Below are 19,840 nucleotides of genomic sequence, written 5' to 3' on the forward strand. Positions count from 1 at the left end.
AAATTAAAATACGCCTAAATACAGCACGCGCTGTGCGTTTTAGATGAAGAAAAAGCGACGGATGAGAGGTATGAAGTTGAATAGAACAAAAAACGAATGAAGAAGTTTTAATTTTGTGAGATGAAAATATATTTATTATGACGATAAATGGGAACAGGAGAGAATTTCTTCTTGTTTCACGTTGGTGGCATGATATGACGACTACATAAATACTGTAATAGAAGGAAAAATTTAAGGATGGAGATGCCATGGAAGGCATTTGTAATTTATGCTATAGAGAAGGCTAATGTTATGTCATTATGTTGTGATAAGAGATTAAAACTAAACAAATGAACAGGATTAAATCGCCGGTACTCAACCGACTTGAGTCGAGCTCATCAATATGTGTGAATAATTATATGATAATATTATTGATAATCTTTAGTTTACTCCGATATATATATGATAAAATATAGATTCTTTTCTATTCAAATTTAAGAGAGAATCTTTTGTCTTCTCAATTTCATCCAATTTTATGCAATTTCCTTCATCTTCGTAGTTCTAGCAAATTATTTATTTGATCCATGTAACTTTTCTTAGGGAGTCCCTTTCCGCATTGGTTTTAATCCTACACTCTATTATTTTTGCACGAGATCGTCGTGTCGTGTTTCGTTCCCTATAATTTGCCCTTCTATCCCTAAAAATCATTTTTTTTTAAATCATACATTCTACTACTTTCTCGCACAAAAAAATTAGAGCAAGATAATATTGGAGCGCATTTAATATCATTTTGGTTAAAAGTAAAATATCTTCTTTTGTTACTAGAATGCATGTCAACGTTACAAAGAATTCAATCAAAGAACAGTTACGAAAACTTGTCCTTTCAAGGAGTTCCATTCCCCACCCCACATCCCATCATCAGGCTTTGGAAACTAATCAAATTCATAATTATAATAGAAAATTCGAGTACTTGTGAATGGTTGAATTTAATAAAAAACCGATTTCATATTTTATTTTTAAAGTGATATTGACATTGTAACACTTTTTACTACTAAGTTCTATTTTATTGTTAAGAAGTTATTTATTAACTTCAAATTATAGATTTAGGAATACGTATAACGCAAAAAACTAGAAAAATATGTCATTTAATTAACTTTAATATCCCTTTACCAATCCGGATCCGGTCCGGCCGGATCCGGCCGGATCATGGCCAAAATCCGGCCGGATCCGGCCGGATTGAAAATCAAGCCGGTTTGCAATCCCTATTTTTGTCCCTTTTTAGGGTTCCGTAGCCAAATGGCATAAAACGGAACCCTTATAGTTTCGCCATGTCCGTCTGTCTGTCTGTCTGTCTGTCTGTCTGTCCGAGGCTTTGCTCCGTGGTCGTTAGTGCTAGAAAGCTGAAATTTGGCATGGATATATAAATCAATAAAGCCGACAAAGTCGTACAATAAAATCTAAAAATTTAATTTTTTTTAGGGTACCTCCCCTACACGTAAAGTGGGGGTGAAATTATTTTTCGCTTCTACCCTAGAGTGTGGGGTATCGTTGGAAAGGTCTTTCAAAACTAATAGGGGTTTTCAAGAAACATTTTTTGATAAAGTGAATATATTCGGATATAATCGCTCCGAAAGAAAAAAAATATGTGTCCCCCCCCCCTCTAACTTTTGAACCATAGGTCCAAAAAATATGAAAAAAATCGTGGAAGTAGAGCTTAAGAAAGACATTAAATGAAAACTATAGCGGACATGATTAGTTTAGCTGTTTTTGAGTTATCGCAAAAAGTTTTCCCTTCATAGTAAAAAGACTTACTTTAATTAGGTACTGATTATGCAAATTTGCCTATTTGTTTAACTCGGGTGAAAGGTACCGTTTCATCCCTTGGTTAACAATTTACTATACTTTAAGCTCCAGTTTAGCTTATTGTGACGGAAGAGTAACTACGGAACCCTACACTGAGCGTGGCCCGACATGCTCTTGGCCGGTTATTTATTTACAATAGCCCTACACTAACCGGGGCTTATCCTTGGGTGCATTGCTATAGTGCATACAGGGATAATCGTCGGTTGGTGTCACATCACATTTAGTAAATTGTCTATTACAAAGGGCCTACGTGTTGGCTTCGGCCCCACGCACGCCTTCCAAATGTCCGGGACCCCATGGTCCCGAGATAAAGTAAAGACAGACAATAATAATAATAAAGTTTTTATGTGGGGGTCCATCTTGTGGAGACGAGTCACCGTCTGCCGGAAATAAAATTGTATACTATTATATTAGACAGACGTCCAGTTTTATATCCCATAGCCTAGTTCACTTTAGATTCCATCAATTTTCAATAGTTCTTACACCCTGGCGGATGCTGCCCAGCGGCCGTCCGTCCCATGAAACGGGCAAGGGCAGTACCCTGCTCGGTGTATTTACCCCTTACATTTCATTAAAGTGTCAAAAGTCTCTAAGCCAACAGGCTTCGGCTCTGCGCACGCCTCCCAACGGTCCGTAACACCATTGTTCCGTAATGGGACAGACAAATTAAAGTTTCACCTTAGCCTGCTTGAACGTTCGACTCGCCAGTCTTCTAGGGCGCTGTAAGCATTAAAGCGCCATAGAAGACTGACGTCTTCTCCAACTTCTCATACAATGTCAAGAAGAGATTGGAACAATAGCCAACACCCGCGCATCGCAACTGCGACATATCCTGATAACTTAACTTTTAAAATTCATCCGAGTCCTCTTTCTGTTTACTGCCACAGTTATAAAACCTAGCCTTTTAGTGCCGTATAAAACTAGGTGCAATAAAAATGTTATCTACTACATTCCGTTCATGATAGTCGTTATGGATAATCGTATAACTAAGTGGTCGTATTAAATTGCATACGTACTCGTAGTATATTCTACAAGTACACTTGCAAGATTTAACTTTATACCTACATTACAACGCCACAGAATGGGTAACAAAAAAGGTTTCTTCTAATAAGTAGTAAGAGTAGTAATTTGGATTTGAGATTTAATACGAATACCTACCTCAGCCTTCTTACAGAAAGTTATAATAATTTGAAGTAGGTAATAAATAAATAATAAATTATCATTTATTTCAGATCCTTTCAATCCATAGATTTTGTTAATTTACCTAAGCTAAGTACCTAATAACTAGTGTTAATATTTATTTAGTTATAAGTATACCTACTTCTAGAGAGATGGAATAAAAAAGCTAGCTAATAAAAAATATCATTCGATAGCATATGAATTAGTGCAAACATTTCTAGCATAAATGTTACAGTGAATTTTCCACATTTATTCGAGAATTGCGTAAATGGTACAAAACCAACACAGGGACCCACGTCTTATTTGCTTTTAGGATTACAGAGGCTTATTTATTGTATACATAAATAAATTAAGAAACTAGTACCTATTGCCTTACACTGTATTGTTATTGCCTAATGATATAGGTATCGCGGAAGGTAAAATATACATGTGTTGGAAGACTAAAATTAGAATTGAAGGATAATTAATGTAAGTACTGTTTGCAGTAGCAAAATGTCACCCCGCTTGCCCCCCAAGCCTTCGCGACACATACTCCGCCCGCAGCGCAAACCCTGCCACTTCCTCAGGCCCCGAATCCACGGCTTGTGTATTCGAACTACATGTACGTATTTTGTTTCGTGTAAATACATACCTGTAATCGTATCTACAGGTCCATATTTGACGTGATCGCCCGCGATGCCAACAACATGAGCCCCGAGACTGTGCCCGATGAGATGCACGTCGTCCATGGACACCCCCTCTTCGATGAGAAAATTCAGAAACTCAGTCAGCAGGCGCCCCACCATGGCAACGTTGTAGCTAGCCAAGACGTAGTTCACGTTGGCCGCGTTGCCCCAATCCACCACTATAATGTTCAAGTCGCTTATGTTGAGATATGCTGGAAAATGTGAAGTTATAAATAAATAAATATAAATAAATATTATAGGACATTATGACACACATTGACTAAGTCCCACAGTAAGCTCAATAAGGCTTGTGTTGAGGGTACTTAGATAACGATATATATTATATAATATAAATATTTATAAATACTTAAATACATAGAAAACACCCATGACTCAGGCACAAATATCCATGCTCATCACACAAATAAATGCCCGTACCAGGATTTGAACCCGGAACCATCGGCTTCATAGGCAGGGTCACTACCCACTAGGCCAGATCGGTCGTCAACTAGTCGGTAGTTGATAGTTAATGACTGGTCGGTAAACGGTAACCCTCTGGTCATACTCACATTTCAGTTTTTTTTCTGTTCCTGAAAGTCGTGGAACACTCTCAATTTGTAGTAGTGAAAAAAGGTGATCATTGATTTTTGGCCCACTTGGTACTATTGCGTTTAAAAGTGTATGAACTTCTATTAACGAAATACGCATTTTATTACGCAAATTAGATATAGGTAATTTTCTTTTAAAAAGCCATTATAATTTTACAGTATAGTAAACGCGTATTTGTGTATAAAAGTTTTTCTTGTCAAGTTCGAGTTTTTATTATAGGATTTCTCCAAATTCCCGTTATATTTTGTAATTCTGTTATACATTCAATTTGTCGAGGGGGCTCAATCACTTTAGAAAATTGACGAACTCCTTTAGGCGCCAGCATTGCATTGTTAACTTTCGGAGTTATGACCTAAGATATTTCTAAATCAGGGGTCTCAAATTCTAATAAAATATCTAATTGGTATTTTAACTTAAAACAATTTAACCAGTTGATCAAACATATACGTACGTAAGCAACTAAAGTTAACATTAAGATAAAGTTCCTTACCTTCTTTAATCGATTCTGGCATAGGACCATCGGCGTTGTTAAGCCATCCGTGGGCGAGAACTTTAACTTTGTTATTAAAGTCGAAATTAGAGTCCCATAAAGATAATGAATCGTTAGTCTTCAGAACTTGGAACTCGTAAGGGTTACGCCTGAAAACAAGGTAAGATATTAATGCCTACGGAATCATTACATTTGTGTAAGCACCCACAGTAGGTAAGTACAGTCGAGTTCATAAATATGTAGACATTTTTTTTACCTTATTGCAGTGGATTAAGGTGAAGAAATGTATACATATTAATGAACTCGACTGTACCTACAATCGGAATCATCTACATGAATCCAAAATAGTAAAACCACCCCAGTTTAGTCCAGCACTACAACAATGGTCCACAACTCCACAAGTTCAATTCATACTCAAGTATCAATACTAATCTTCCTTTTAGTTTTGTCTATTTTTTTTTCTTTTGATTATACAAATACGAGTATTTTGCCTTGGAACTACAAGATTCAGAAGATACATGAGTTAATTTTGGACATTAAGCTTTCAGACAATAGTGGTTTAACGGAACTCGTTTTGTGTTACGCCTTACTTTGTCATATTTGAGATTTTTTTATACCACGACGGTGGCAAACAAGCATACGGCCCGCCTGATGGTAAGCAGTCACCGCAGCCTATGAACGTCTGCAACTACAGAGGTGTTACATGCGCGTTGCTGACCCTTTAAAAACCTGTACACTCCTTTTTTGAAGAACCCCATCCTGTAGACCCTCTGAAAAACCTCGGAAGGGAGCTCATTCCACAGCCGGAGCGTCCGCGGGAGGAAATTCCTCTGGAACCGCACAGTACGCGACCATTTAGGTTCTAAAGTGTGAGGACGAACACCCTGCCGACGGCGAGCGGTGCGGTGATAGAAAGTGGCCGTTGGCCATCATGTCAAACAATTTCTCAGAGCACAGCCCATTGTACAAGCGGTAGAACACACACAAGGAGGCAAAGTCTCTCCTTAGACTTAAAGGTTCAATACCGCTTGTGAGTTTGGGTCCCAAACTTTGGGATCGTCAACGACTCGTACAGCGCGCCTTTGGATTCAGTCGAAGGGTCCAAGCTGGCATGCAGGTGCTCCTGCCCAGAGGTGACAGCAATACTCCATATGGGGTCTGACTTACGATTTATATAGCAGCAGTCAGTATTCAGTATTTATTTCTTGCAAACCATGGTACATATTTAGTTCTTATACATATCATATGGTATCACATGGGACCCTGAATAGGGTATAGCAAATATCAGATATTCTAACTCTCTTAAATATCTGAAGATACTTAATATTATTATTAAATAGTACAATCTTTAAACAGCTTAAACTAATAACATTAGATTATACTTAACGAGATAGTAGGTATGAGTATTATATATGTATGTGCATTACGTGACAGTGTGCCATATGGGTCTGAAAGTTACGATTTTTTCTCTTCTATGAATTCTGCTATTGAATAGTATGCTTTTTTTATTAAATGATGCTTCAACTTTGTTTCAAATAAATGGTAATTTTCCTCTAATTTAATTAAACTAGGGATATTGTTGTAAATTTGTATGGATGTGTAGTATGGGCCTTTTTTGAAAATATCAACTTTTGGTTCCGGTAGAATTAAATCAAGTTTACGGCGGGGGTTTTTATTGAATTTGAACAAGTCGATATTTTTCTTTGCCCCGGAGTAAAGTATCGCCTCGCTTTATTGAGCACACCGAGTTTTTTGGATGCTAAAGCAGCCTTCCCTTCCAGGTGGCTACAGAATTATTATAGACCTTAAATGAAAAAGAGTCACAACACTAATAAGCACCGAATTTGATCGAATAATTAATAATGGGAAACTGCCGTATCCTACAAGTGGGACGCAATAGACAAACTTGTCGGCAAAAAGATTTTTTTTATTTTGTAAAATTATAATTACTGTAGGTATGGTTAATCTTACTTATTTATGCAACATATTTATGACATCAAATCGCCTCATCCTCTCTAGAATCACGCCATACTTATATGCTGTTATCCCACCAGAGCAAGCGGGTTTTAGAAGAGGAAGGAGCTGCACGGACCAAGTATTGGTACTGACCACACATATTGAAGCTGGGTTTCAGAAACAACTAAAGTCTACTGCAGTATTTGTGGACCTGACTGTGGCATATGATACAGTCTGGAAGCACAGCTTAATGTGTAAGATTCTCAAAGCGATCCCAAGCAGAGAAATGATAGACATAATCATGAGTAGGCTTAGCGATAGAGAATTTGAGGTCTACCTTGGAGATACCAAAAGTCGAAAGAGAAGACTGAACTGCCTGCCTCAGGGCTCTGTCGACTCTGTCTGCCTCGACTTTCCATTAACTGAGTCCACTAAATTCATTTACGCTGATGATATAGGGTAAAGGCACCTATTACCGTGGTAGTTAAGGAACTTTTTAAAAGAGATCCAAAAATTAAGGGTATCAATGCTGTCTAACAGCCAGGAATATTTTTTTTTCATCAGAGCATTTAATGAACTTTCCGTTTCACACGTTTTTGGATTCATTTTGGGTTATTATATGTATTAAAATATTTTTTGAAGCCAAAATGACCAAATCTTCTATTACCGTGGCAAGGGACAGACTGTGATTCTATTATCGCGAATTGAGCTTTCATTACCGAGGGTACAATTGGCATGATTTTTCTGCACTCGTTAATAGAAACCAAACTCAAAATTCGAAACCTAATACCGAGGGTTAAAACAATAATAACGACGTGGGTTCTGTATATTATTTTTGTGTCATTAAGTTTAATAATGACACAAAAATAAAAAATAAAACTATAGGAGTATGTTTAAAAATAAGAGATATATTATATTCGAAGAGATTATAATTACACTTTGGCACAATCAAATACTATTAAATAGTTAACTTACCAAGTACCCACGAGTACTTGTATAACAAGTTATAAGTTTATTGTTTATTATTATTGTTTATTGTTGAATGTTTTACATGTAAAACAACAAAAATTATTGTTAGTAAAGTTTTACTAAGGACGTATATGACAAATAGGCCTGCCTGTTATTAAATAAAGTAGTTTTTAAATGCTATAAAGATTGATAAGAATTTGTCTTACTGACATAATTAGCTGCACAAAAAAAACAAGTAAGTAACATTTTCTCATAAGGCACAGCGTAAATTATAGTCGAAATTTTATAAGCTGGACGTTTACCACCTGAGTGACAGTTTACCACACTGAAATGGTAAACGTGCACCTTATAAAATTTCGACTATATATAAAAACATGTTTTTTTTTATTTCTAATATTTTTGATAAGGTAATGAAGTTAAATAAAGTCTCTCACATATTATGTGTTATAATTTACCCGTTTATAACTAACAAATCACAGTACTTATCTTATTGCTGATTCTTATAGCTAAAAAAAATCATGTGTGAGATTTTGGACTACTGTATAAATAAAATTATATAAAAAAAAAATCTAATCGGAATTGTCCGGCAGTTGGGTACCCTTCCTTGTCAGAGTAATAACTGAATCAGAAAACAGAAGAATTTAAATCTGATAATGATAACTGAAGTCTAAATTTTATCAACGAAATCTGTACTTGCGGTACCCTAAATGCGATATTTCAATACAATACCAAATAGTCACTCGGTAATAGATAACTCTTTAAGAGCCTATTACCGACCCATTCGATATTTCTCTGGGTCGATAATAGATTTCTATACATTCTATTACCGAGGGTAATCTGATCATACCATCGGTAATAGGCTTAATTTGGAGTTTAATCAAACCTAATTCCGACCCATAAAAAGAATAAAACACAGATGGTTATTCAAATCAAATCAAACACGTATATTACAAGCTTCTTGTTAAGACAAAATCACATAACTGGCAAGTAAATTTAGGGTTTTAACTCAAAATAAAAAAAAGTTGACAGATTAAGGGTTCCCATAGAAACAAGGAAATCGGTGCTGAAGTTTTTGTTAAAAATTAAGGGTTAGTTGAATACTTTCCATACCACGGAAATAGCTCTTTAATAGCGTGAATAGATCAAGATTGGAATAAATAAAAGAAATTTTAAATTGATAATTTGTACCAAAACTAAAGAGTAAATAACAAAACTACCACTTTTTCTATTACCGTGGCTTACCACGGAATTACTTACCATAGAAGTAATTGGCGCCTATCACCGCTGTATTTTATTTTCAATTTTAAACGTATTTCCCGGTCAAAAACTAAGTTAAAAGTAATTCAAAATCGTGTAGAAAACAATACACAACCTCTTAAAAGGCATTGCACTAGTTTATTTGCCATAACTATTACGTAAAACACTAAGTAAGCTTGGAGTGCACTTACCTGTGGTGTCACGCGTCTGTATGGAACAACCGGTTCTTGCGCCGCCGTCGCACAAACTGACGAATCGCGAGTTTTTTGTTACACTCACACAAATGCACACTAATGGGCACAATAGACCAATGAATGAGCTTGTTTTGTGTATTCTTTATTTCTTAGGGAATAGATCTATTTGCTTGCAAAATGCGTATTTGTAAACACCGCGGTGTTAGACGTCGATTTTGATACCCGCGTTAATAGCCGCCGTTACCCTAGCACTTGTTTACCAGAGTAAAGATTTCAAGTCAGGCGAGAAAGTATTGTCGTCGGATTTAGTGAAACTCGGTAAGTACTTCAGCGCTTAATACCCAGTTCAACCAAGACGGAAGTGGCATGTTTTCACCTTAACAACCGGTTTGCCGACTACCAGCCCGCTGTATATTTCAATGGAAATCAGTTGAAGCACAACCCGTATCCGAAGTACCTTGGAGTTGCGTTGGATAGGACGTTGACCTACAAAGATCTCCATAAAGTAGGTTTAAAGGTTGCCTCGCGGAACAATATCCTCCACAAACTCTGCGGCACTACTTGGGGCGCATCCGCTGATTTCCTACGTACGTCGGCTACGGACCTGGTCTTCTCGGCTGCAGAATATTGTGCTCCAGTATGGCTAGAGAGCGCACATATTCAGAAAGTGGACACTAAGCTGAATGAAGCTATGCGATGTGTATCAGGTACAATTAAATCAACGCCACTTCATTGGCTCCCGGTGCTCAGCCATATAGCGCCGCCGCATCTACGGAGACTGCAAGCGCTAAACAGATAAGCGGCAAAAATACAAGCGCAACAGTCTTTACCTTGCCACCAGCCCTTCTGCTACCCTCCCCCCCAACGCTTTAAGTCTCGCCACCCAGCATGCATTACAGCCCAAAATCTGAAGAATTTTGACGTCAAACAGAGCTGAAAGTGCGAGTGGAGCAAAATTAATGATGGAACTAACCCTACAAGCCATAGATTCCACAGCGAAACCAGGCGGTTTTGACCTGTCACGAAAACTCTGGTGCCGTGTAAACAGACTGAGGACAGGTCACGGGCACTGTAACTATTTTCGCTATACATGGGGCTGGCGGGACTCTGCGCTCTGCGACTGTGGTGAAGAAGTTCAAACCATCGAGCATATTATAGAGCGCTACCCTTTGCACTCTTTTCCAGGCCCCCGGGAAGATCTGTTTATATTAACACCTGATGCAATCTCGTGGCTGAGACCCTGAATGTGGATTTATAATTATTTTACTTATCTATATATTGTTTGAAATAACAAATTGGAATCTAGCTTTAATACTGGGGCTATTCTCATATCACCTTAATTCGAGATTGTTGGTTGGCTTGCCTATGTAAACTAAATACCTAAGTAAGAACTTATCAAGGGATCTTTTCGGCTGGTGGAGTAAAAAAAGTTCACCTGATATGAACTCACCTACCTGTAGGTATTCAAAATAGTACATATTTCGGCCGGACGGCTGTGTTTTTAAATTCTTTTGTTGTCAACTGAAAAGGCCTACACCGCAAAAACAAAGAAAAAATGCGCAACGCTGTCACTTGCCATGCATCGCTGTAGGTATTGATATGAGGGGCGAGGGATTTTTAAGTAAATGCCTATGCCTACTCTGTCTAAATATATATCTGACTGTCTCATTGACATATTTATATACAATCTTGGACAAGTTATACAATGTAGATGGTAAACAATCCACCGGTCAAGTAATATAGTCGCGCTCATGCCCCAAGGGTTCTGTAATCTGTAATCGCACTTTTTTTTACAAAATACACTTGTAGACCCTTAAGATCGACTCACCCTTGATATTTCTTACATATTTTCCTGTAATCTGTGGATAATAAACTATATTATGTATAGGTTTTCCAAACATTAGGCCCCGTAGTTTCGGGCATGACAGGGGAATAGTCAATCAATTTAAACTTATTTTCTTAAATAGCTTCATAATTATCTAAAATCGAAAATCGAAAATTTGTCCCGACCTAGACCCCAATAGGGTCAATAAAATCATAAGAGCGGGAGGTAGAAAATGTCGAAAATGAGCATCCGAGTGTACAACGCCAAATCGGCTCACTAAATTGCGCGATAATTTGTGTGCAGCGATTTCTACTTTATATAATAGAACGTGTTTTCAGCCTTATCTCTAAGACGTAACCAAATTATAATTGTAATAAATTGTAAACGAAGCTTGGAAATGTTTTTTGTTGAAAAAAAAAACAATACTGCGGTGTAAAAAAAAAAACATTTTCGTAATATTGTATGATAATAAAGTTCTCATCTTGTTAACGGCGAGTACTTTCACAGGCATAATCTTGTAGTCAGGATTATTCACCAGCAACTTGCTCTTCTATACAGCCTTGTGGACCGCGAAGTATCGTACTACACGTACTCACCAGCGCAAGTTCTCGAAAATGGTCTTGCCACGCTCTATTGGGATTGATATATCATCACTGACAGGACTATTGTAGCCAATAAGCCTGACATTGTTCTGATAGATCGATCGCAGCGCCGGGCCTTGTTCGTCGACATCACCATCCCCCATGATGAGAATCTCGTGAAAGCCGAGAAGGACAAATCTAGTAATTACCTAGACTTGGCATACGAGATAACCGCCATGTGGAATGTTGATTCGACGATCATTGTCCCGATAGTCATTTCAGTGAACGGTCTCATGGCGAAGACTCTCGACCAACATCTTGAGAGACTCTCGCTAGGTGGTTGGATCAAGGGTCAGATGCAGAAGGCGTAGGCGGTTGTCTTGGACACGGCGCGGATAGTCCGTTGGTTTCTCTCTGCGGCCCTGACCACCAGCAGCTTATTGGGACCTGCCCCGCTGCCAGCGACACCCTAGGTTAGGTTTCTTATAATGTGTTTATAAGTATTTTTTATTGTTTTTTATGTATTTCAATATTTTAATTTTATAATCATATTGTAAAGAACTAACCTAGAGAAGAAAGATGAATAAAGAAATAATGTATAGCCCAGTATTTAGTCCATCGGTTTTACCCAGTAGCCTAGTCCATTATATGTAGATTCGACCAACTCTCAATAGCCCTTACGGGTGTAATTAATTAGCTTTTTGAATCTAACGAAGTAACGGTAATTTTTCTATGAAATTCCATTTTGGGAGAAAATGTTTTCCACTAACTAAATCTTAACAAATCACTTTGATTTTTATGTCGATCGCTTCATATACAGGATGTTTATTTAATCACCTGCAATCAGTTACGGGGTGTATATATAGGTCATACTAAGCAACTTTTACTATGGGACCAACCCCGAAATCGCGAAAAAAAGATTTACTCTCCCATACTAAATATCAAGGTCCCACAGCCAAAATGTACGAAACAGACAATTTTTTCTTTTCCGAGATCACGGTAATTCGTCAACCTTACCTATAAGCAATGGTTATTCCGAAACTCGTGTAGGTATCTGAATTTAAATCCCGGAAAGACAAATGTGTTCCATAGCTCACTGTGCTAATAGATTCTGCTGATTTGTGCTCGAGTGATGGGTGTCTCTATATTATGGAGGTCACTGTACGTGCATGACCATATTTAATAAAATTAGTATGAGTCAGCGCTATGCGTTAGTACTGTGGGTATAATAAAATAAACGTACAGTAAAATAATTTAAATCCCGCACCATTTTGTACCTTGTCACGGTGACAATCAATATGAAAGTTGCTAGGGATCTATAACTATAGGTATTTGTCCCTGTATCAAAGTACGAAATGGTACTGAAATTAAATTCCTTGGCCGTGTAAGTACCTACTTTAAAGCCTAATTTTCCTACTGCATACCTTCTGCTTTTTAAAGGCTGTTAGTATGGTGAACGCCTTAGTATATATATGCTCTTGACCGTTTTCGGCCACGGTGACTGCTTCAACTCCTTTGTTGGCGTTCATGTGCTCTCGTGTGGCAGACGTAGCTGATCTTGTTGGCAAAGACCCGTAAGGTACGTACAACGGGCACGAGAGAAGACCATCTACATAATTATACTTGATCACCGCTGGTGGTCGGGCTTTCAGCTCATCCCTCTTGTCATCCAGTTCTGTTCGACGACGGGATTAAAAAATATCAATTTGTTTCCTGACCAAAGATCTCCACCCAGGGCAATTGGTGGCCTGCTTCTCCCACTGTAGGGGCTCAATATCGCAAGAAAGCTTTAGTACAATGTGTCCAGATCATTAAGAATCCTGAACGTTATTGACCTAAGCAGATTTTAGGTTTTTTCCGGTTCTCAAAATTTAAAGCATTGGTCAAACCAATCCCCAAAATTTTTATAGGGCCTAAAACTAGATTGAGACCAGGTTAGAGCGGTATACCTAAATCACAAATAAAAATTAGCACAATTTAAAAGTGGGATAACTGAAAAAACTATCTCGCGATCACAAAGTTGATAGGACCGAAATGTAGAATTAAAAAAAACCTTACCTAGTAAAGAGCTTGAACTGCACATCTTCTTCCTTAAACCAACTCCAACTCCATCCCCAAAACCAGAACCTAGTCTCATTTAGGGAGGGCACAGAGCCAAATTGCTCCACGCTGGCCAGCCACACAGGGTCATAGGGCGACGGCGCGTCCCATTGAATCGCCGACACTAGAAAAAAATGCGCGTAGTATTGATACCGTTCACATCCAAGTCACAGTCGGCAACTATCACATTTACGAACTTGCTCATGGCTCGTCGTAGGTAAGCCTGCAATCAGGAGCCTAAACGTATAATGTGGCCTTATTTCACGCAATTGTGGCCATTACACACAAATGCGCGGTATCTTCTGTCTTAATTTGCATTTAAGATTTTTTTCTCCATAAGTACTCTTCATTGTATAGGTATTTGACTCCAATTGCAACTTTAAGTGCTGAGTAAAGCCTTTTTGTCATTGTCAGGCCACTTCTAGGCATACTTATTCATTTCCCTTTTTTGTACTCAACGGCCTGACAGCCACGACCTTTAACACATCGTCGGTCCGTTGTTTTGTTTGTACTATTGTTTATTCTTTATTATAATACTATAGACGGTTTCCCTTTACTTAACTCTTAAATCAAATTGTCTTACCCTACTACCATTTACTACTTTCATGACTACACACAAACATCTTGAGTCAAATTGCTTGCAACTGTTTCGTTTCCTTCCAGTGATTACTGGACATGTTCCATAAACTTCTAAAGTTAATTTCAACGAAAGCTTATACTCCAGAACTCGCCTGGACGTGCACTAACACGGTAAAGAAGTTAGAACTGGAAATTCCAGACAACACAGCTGACCGACTTGCTCATCAGCGGTTGCGGACTCGAGGTGAATTAGTTGCCGTTATTTAAACTTAGGCAACTTTTATACGCGAAATTGTAAAACTAGTTGTAGCTAGCTTATTCAGTTTAGTTGCAAACCTACGTCAGAACTAAGCTAAAGGTAGTACCAACTAAAGCGTACATTCTGTGAATCACGCTTATATATTAAAATAAATAATTGCATTGCCTGCCGCGGAGCTTATTTTGGAGTTATTTTACACTCGAGATACTTATCTTATGTAAGTTCGATTTTATTTATAGCAAGAGTCTACTTTTAAGATATAAGAGTAGAAATATTTACTAACCTCTAGGTGTTTTCTTTTAATATTTTTACAGAATTTGTAGATACTTTTTCACTCAGTACATTTAAACTAGTTTTCTTAGTGTTCCACGGCACTCACGAAGCTCGAATAATACCTACCATAAGAAATATCAAGTGAAAGTAATCGCAATAATCGCAATCGCATATATTTGTAAGTTTTACAATAAAGTTTTCGTCCTAATACAAATGTAAGCCTAAAAGACATAAAAAATTTGTTGATGAAATTACATGAAAAATAAAAGCTAACGAGGGCCACAAAACTTTCTACTAATGAGTAGTTATAAGTAATTGGTACCACAAACCTGCACAAAAGAGCAGCAACAGAATCATTCCCGCAACGCTCACACGCCAGAATTTACCGGGCAAACTATTTTCCACATGCCGAGCAAAACTTTACTAAACTCCAGAGTTAGAGCGCTCATTTTCCGGTTAGGCTAGTACTAATTGGTGAACCGTCAACGAGTACTCACACATTTTCACTGACCGCTGGCGGTCGAGATTGAATTTAAATTTGTATAGCGGTACTATACACATTGCAATTCACGGGGCGCCGTGGCTCGCCCATCGATCATATTAATTAAACACGAGTTAAACTATCCTTTTGATGCCTGCGTGTATTACGCGTATTTGTGCTAGAAAGACTGAACGTATCCTGTTGAATATATGCGGATCTTTGATTACAGATATGCCGGGTAATAGGCAGGCGGCCTCGCCCCTTATAAACTATGGTTCTATATTGCCCTGACGGCTTAGCCTAGCAATGCGACTGAACCATTCTAAGTGATGTCGATTGTCATAACAATTATACTTAATCGGAGATCAGAATTATACTGGTATTTCCCATCGCCTATCTACGTAAATAAATCATAAATCCTATGATTTTATGGTTCCTTTCACTGTGATAATAATATTCATGATGTTGTGCTATAATTATCCCCGGTACCGGCCTTCGTTACTTGCAAATAATTTAATGACTAAAGTACCTATTAATATTTAGTGCCTTAATTAGCACGAATCTGAAATGGCTTCATATAGTTCATATATACAATTTTCATCTCAAAGGAAAGTACTTACCTACCTACCTATTTGCGCAATAATTTAGCCAATTGATTATAAAAAAATAAAAATAAAAACATAAAATTCATTGTTATTATTTAGTCTAAAACTTCTTACTTCTTGCTGGACGTGGGCGCAGGTCCACTCCCGCTACGTACGCGAAGACTTGGGTTGATGTATCCACACTGGCGGGTTGGAGACTTCACATGCATCATACACCTTTGAATTTCTTCGCGAATGTAATTACGGTGTTTTACTTCGCCGAAAAGCAACTGCTAAACATCAAATGATATTTCGTACTTAAGTTCCGAGAAATTTATTGGTACGAGGTGAAGTGTGTGTACAGGTTTTTGAAAGGTCGGCAACGCGCATGTGCCTGCTTACCATCAGGCGGGCCGTATTCTTGTTTTGCCACCGTCGTGGTATTTTAAAAAAGGCCGTATTCGAACCCATGACAAATTTGAATTCAAATTTCGCGCTACCGGTGACACTCGCGTCATACTCATACACAAATAAGCCTTTAAAAAATATGGAAACTCAAACCCTTTCCGATTTCCGAAGTATTTGAAATGGTTCAAGTCTCCTACACACTGAAGTACCAATGTTATAAAATGTGAAAGTAACTCTGTCTGTCTGTCTGTTACCTCTTCACGCTTAAACCATTAAACAGAGTTATTTATGAAATTTGGTATGAAGACATTTTGAGGATATAATATTCCGGAATATTAGGGCATAGGATCTCTAGGATTTATTAATTCGTGATGATGATCATCATCCTTTCACACAGGCGAATTTGCGGTCAGAAGCTAGTTACGTAAATGCGGGCGGTGCATCTCGGCCTTCTTGGTTGTGTCGATGTCGAGCCTATAACCCTGGCCCTGGACACTGTCAATAAGCAATAATTATTGCATACCTAAATAAAATAAGGCAATGAGGGCTTTTATACTTTATAGTGGTCGTCGAAGGTAACAACACGATTAATCTTGACAACAAAGCAGAAGGCCTATCGCGAACACCGAAGTTCGCAAATTGCGAGCTCTCTTCTCTGTCACTCTAATGACACCTTAATTGGAGTAAAAGAGAAAGATGCCCGCAAAATGTATGAAAATGGAGTTGCTTTTATACATTGTCCACGATTTATCGTCCATGATATTACATTGTTATTAATTGTAGGAATGTCTTTAAGTGACAATTACATCCACACTCGCTATCGCCTGATGTCAGGCCCGACGTCGGGCCCGAGCGAGAGTATCTTTCCGTTTCATCAAATATCAGATTATCGTTTACAATATTTGAAAAGTAAAAAAATAGTTCATATGCAAAAAATATGAAATATTGAACATTTTTGACAATTAGAGACAAAGTATTTTCTATATTTCAAATATTGTTAACGACGAGCTGATACGAGGGCTGATCCAAAAGTTGTTAGTTGCTCCGGCTCTACTAATGGGATATAAAAATTATTTATACTATTGTGAGGGATATTTCAATGCTACTTATGGCCATCAATTTTTTTTTTAATTAATGCAAATAGTTTTTTTATCATATATTTTTAACTGAAAGCTGTTTTGTATGGAGTTATGAATTGCTTAGAAAAAACGGCAATTTTGGGCACAATTAAATGAATTTCGTATTGAAATCTTTGAAAATCGAAATTAAATTTACCCGGGTCTAATTATTATCTTCCTTCTGCTATTTCCAATGTATAAATCAATAAATAATCTTATATGCATATTTGTATATTTTTTTAAACATCAGAAATGTTTACTTTTAATGAAAGGACTCATTTTTGACACCTATTAAACCATAATAATATTTACTCAATCAAAACGATTTATACGTAAAAGAACGGCCGAGATTCGTCATTAGTAGCACCTAAAAAACTTTTATTTTTTTTTACAAAAACTGTCTATAAAATGACAGCACATATGGAGTCTCAATTACTGATTTTCATGACTGATGGTTAGGCTTCGACGCATCGAAGTAAAAAGAAAATAAAAACAAAAATAAGCGTTTTCTAAAAAAATATTTATACCACTTTAATAAGCACTGAAAAATCCCTCACAATAGTATAAATAAAATTTTAATCGCATGAGTAGAGCCGGAGCAACTAACAACTTTTGGATTAGTCCTCGTATTCCGTGAAACGGGCCCTAAATCGGGACTGATTTCGAGTCCGATATCGGGAAGTGTGGATGCAATTGGCGCTTAATTGGTCCTACTAATAAATGCAGAGCGGCGCCATTAACGTATTTTAAAAATACACGAAAATATGACATCAAGTTGGCGATACCAATTAATATTCATAGTTACTACAATTTCTACCATATTAAATTTATTGTACAAATCCTTGTTTTAATTAGTTAATAATATTAAAATCATAATTATTAATTCATAATTCATAATAATTTATTTGCGAAAAAAGGAGTTACAATAGTTGGTACATTGTATTTTCAAGATAGTCCATCCTCTTAGCCGTCCATACACAGCATGCAAATCTTACTAACTAGCCTAAATATGAAATATTTTATAAAATAACAATTTTATTTACAATCATACCTAAAACAACAACATAATTTAATAAATAATTTACAACGCCTTCAACACGAATTAAAAAATAAAATAAAGAAGGGGGTGCATAACCATATAAAATTTTAATTGAAATGTAATGTCGAATATAAATAATAAACTAATAACTAGAAACAATAATTTGATGTCAATTTTTATTAGATTTACTTTAATTTATGTTGTCTAAAAGAAACGTCCCCACATTATAGTACTGTTTTTTCCGCAACAGTTCTGCTAAATTTTTTCGAAAGCTATTAAAAGGTAGCCGTTGAATTTCTGGCGGTAACTTGTTAAAAATTTTTATACACATTATATAGCACTGCTTTGAGAAAAATGAAGTCCTTGGAACGTAATCGTGTGCCAGTCTTTCGGGGTTTCTAGTGTTTCGAGGGTACTTCTTTAGCCGTCTTAAAAAGATACATGTGTTTTTTAACAAAGACGCAAACCTCTAAAATATATAAACAAGGCAGGGGTAATATATTTAGTTTTATAAAAATGGGTTTACATGATTCGTCTGGGGCCACACCAAATATTGCCCTCACACATTTCTTTTGGGCTATGAACGCCCTTTCAAAGTTTGTACAGTTACCCCACAGAATAAGTCCATATCTTAGTTGAGAGCTAACATAACCATGGTAAGCAGCCAAAGTCGCTTCCATGGTGGCAGTGCGTCTTAACCTACTTAACACATACACAAATCTATGGACTTTGCTACAAACGCTTTCAATTTGAGAATCCCAATTTAAGGAGGAATCAAGTTTTAAACCTAAAAATGTAACACCATTCACTTCATTAATTATTTCTTGATCATAATTCAAATTTAATTCATTATTTATTCCTTTTTTTACATAAAATTGTACGGCATTAGTTTTACTTATGTTAATTTCTAAATTTTGTTGTTTTAACCAATTAATTAATGATTCCAGAATTGTATTTATAGTTTGTCAAAGGGCTATCTCATTTCAAACATAGACAGAGGGAGTCATACTATCTTTGTCTTACACTAGTACTAGCATCCAAAAGAAAAGGATGAGTATAGTTTTTTTTGTTCTTATTTACTGACAAATTGGTTTGACCAACTATATTTTACTATTATATTCATCGTTTATTTCATTTTTTGCTGCGGTAATGATTATTGAGATGTCATCTGCGAATAGAACTGATTTGCATGGAACCACGTCAGGCAATTCATTTATGTAGATGTTGAATAACAGGGGGCCCAATACACTTCCTTGAGGAACGCCATATTCGTTGAGTATAAATTCTGATCGATGTACAGTTTCCTCGTTTTGTTTATTGAGACTAGTTATTTAAACGCATATTTAACAAATTACTTAAAAGATATCAGAAACGTAATTTGAATATAGCACTAAAATAGCATAAGAAGGTAATTAATTTTAGTAGTAAATGG

General features: G+C 36.8%; 1 protein-coding gene across 1 annotated transcript in view; it reads right to left on the reverse strand.

Moving 5' to 3' along the window:
* The window catches only part of LOC133519131 (pancreatic lipase-related protein 2-like), a 30,958-nt gene extending 15,496 nt beyond the window's left edge, over positions 1-15,462 (reverse strand). Inside the window, exons 1-4 of the mRNA XM_061853078.1 lie at positions 15,108-15,462; positions 13,626-13,791; positions 4,786-4,934; positions 3,653-3,898 (exon numbers count right to left, since the gene is read on the reverse strand). Of these exons, the coding sequence (XP_061709062.1) occupies positions 3,653-3,898; positions 4,786-4,934; positions 13,626-13,791; positions 15,108-15,135 (589 nt within the window). The 5' untranslated portion in view covers positions 15,136-15,462. The remainder of the gene's footprint in view (positions 1-3,652; positions 3,899-4,785; positions 4,935-13,625; positions 13,792-15,107) is intronic.
* Between the last annotated feature and the right edge of the window lie 4,378 nt (positions 15,463-19,840).

Source organism: Cydia pomonella, chromosome 6 (genome assembly GCF_033807575.1).
Source record: "Cydia pomonella isolate Wapato2018A chromosome 6, ilCydPomo1, whole genome shotgun sequence".
Classification (NCBI taxonomy): domain Eukaryota; kingdom Metazoa; phylum Arthropoda; class Insecta; order Lepidoptera; family Tortricidae; genus Cydia; species Cydia pomonella.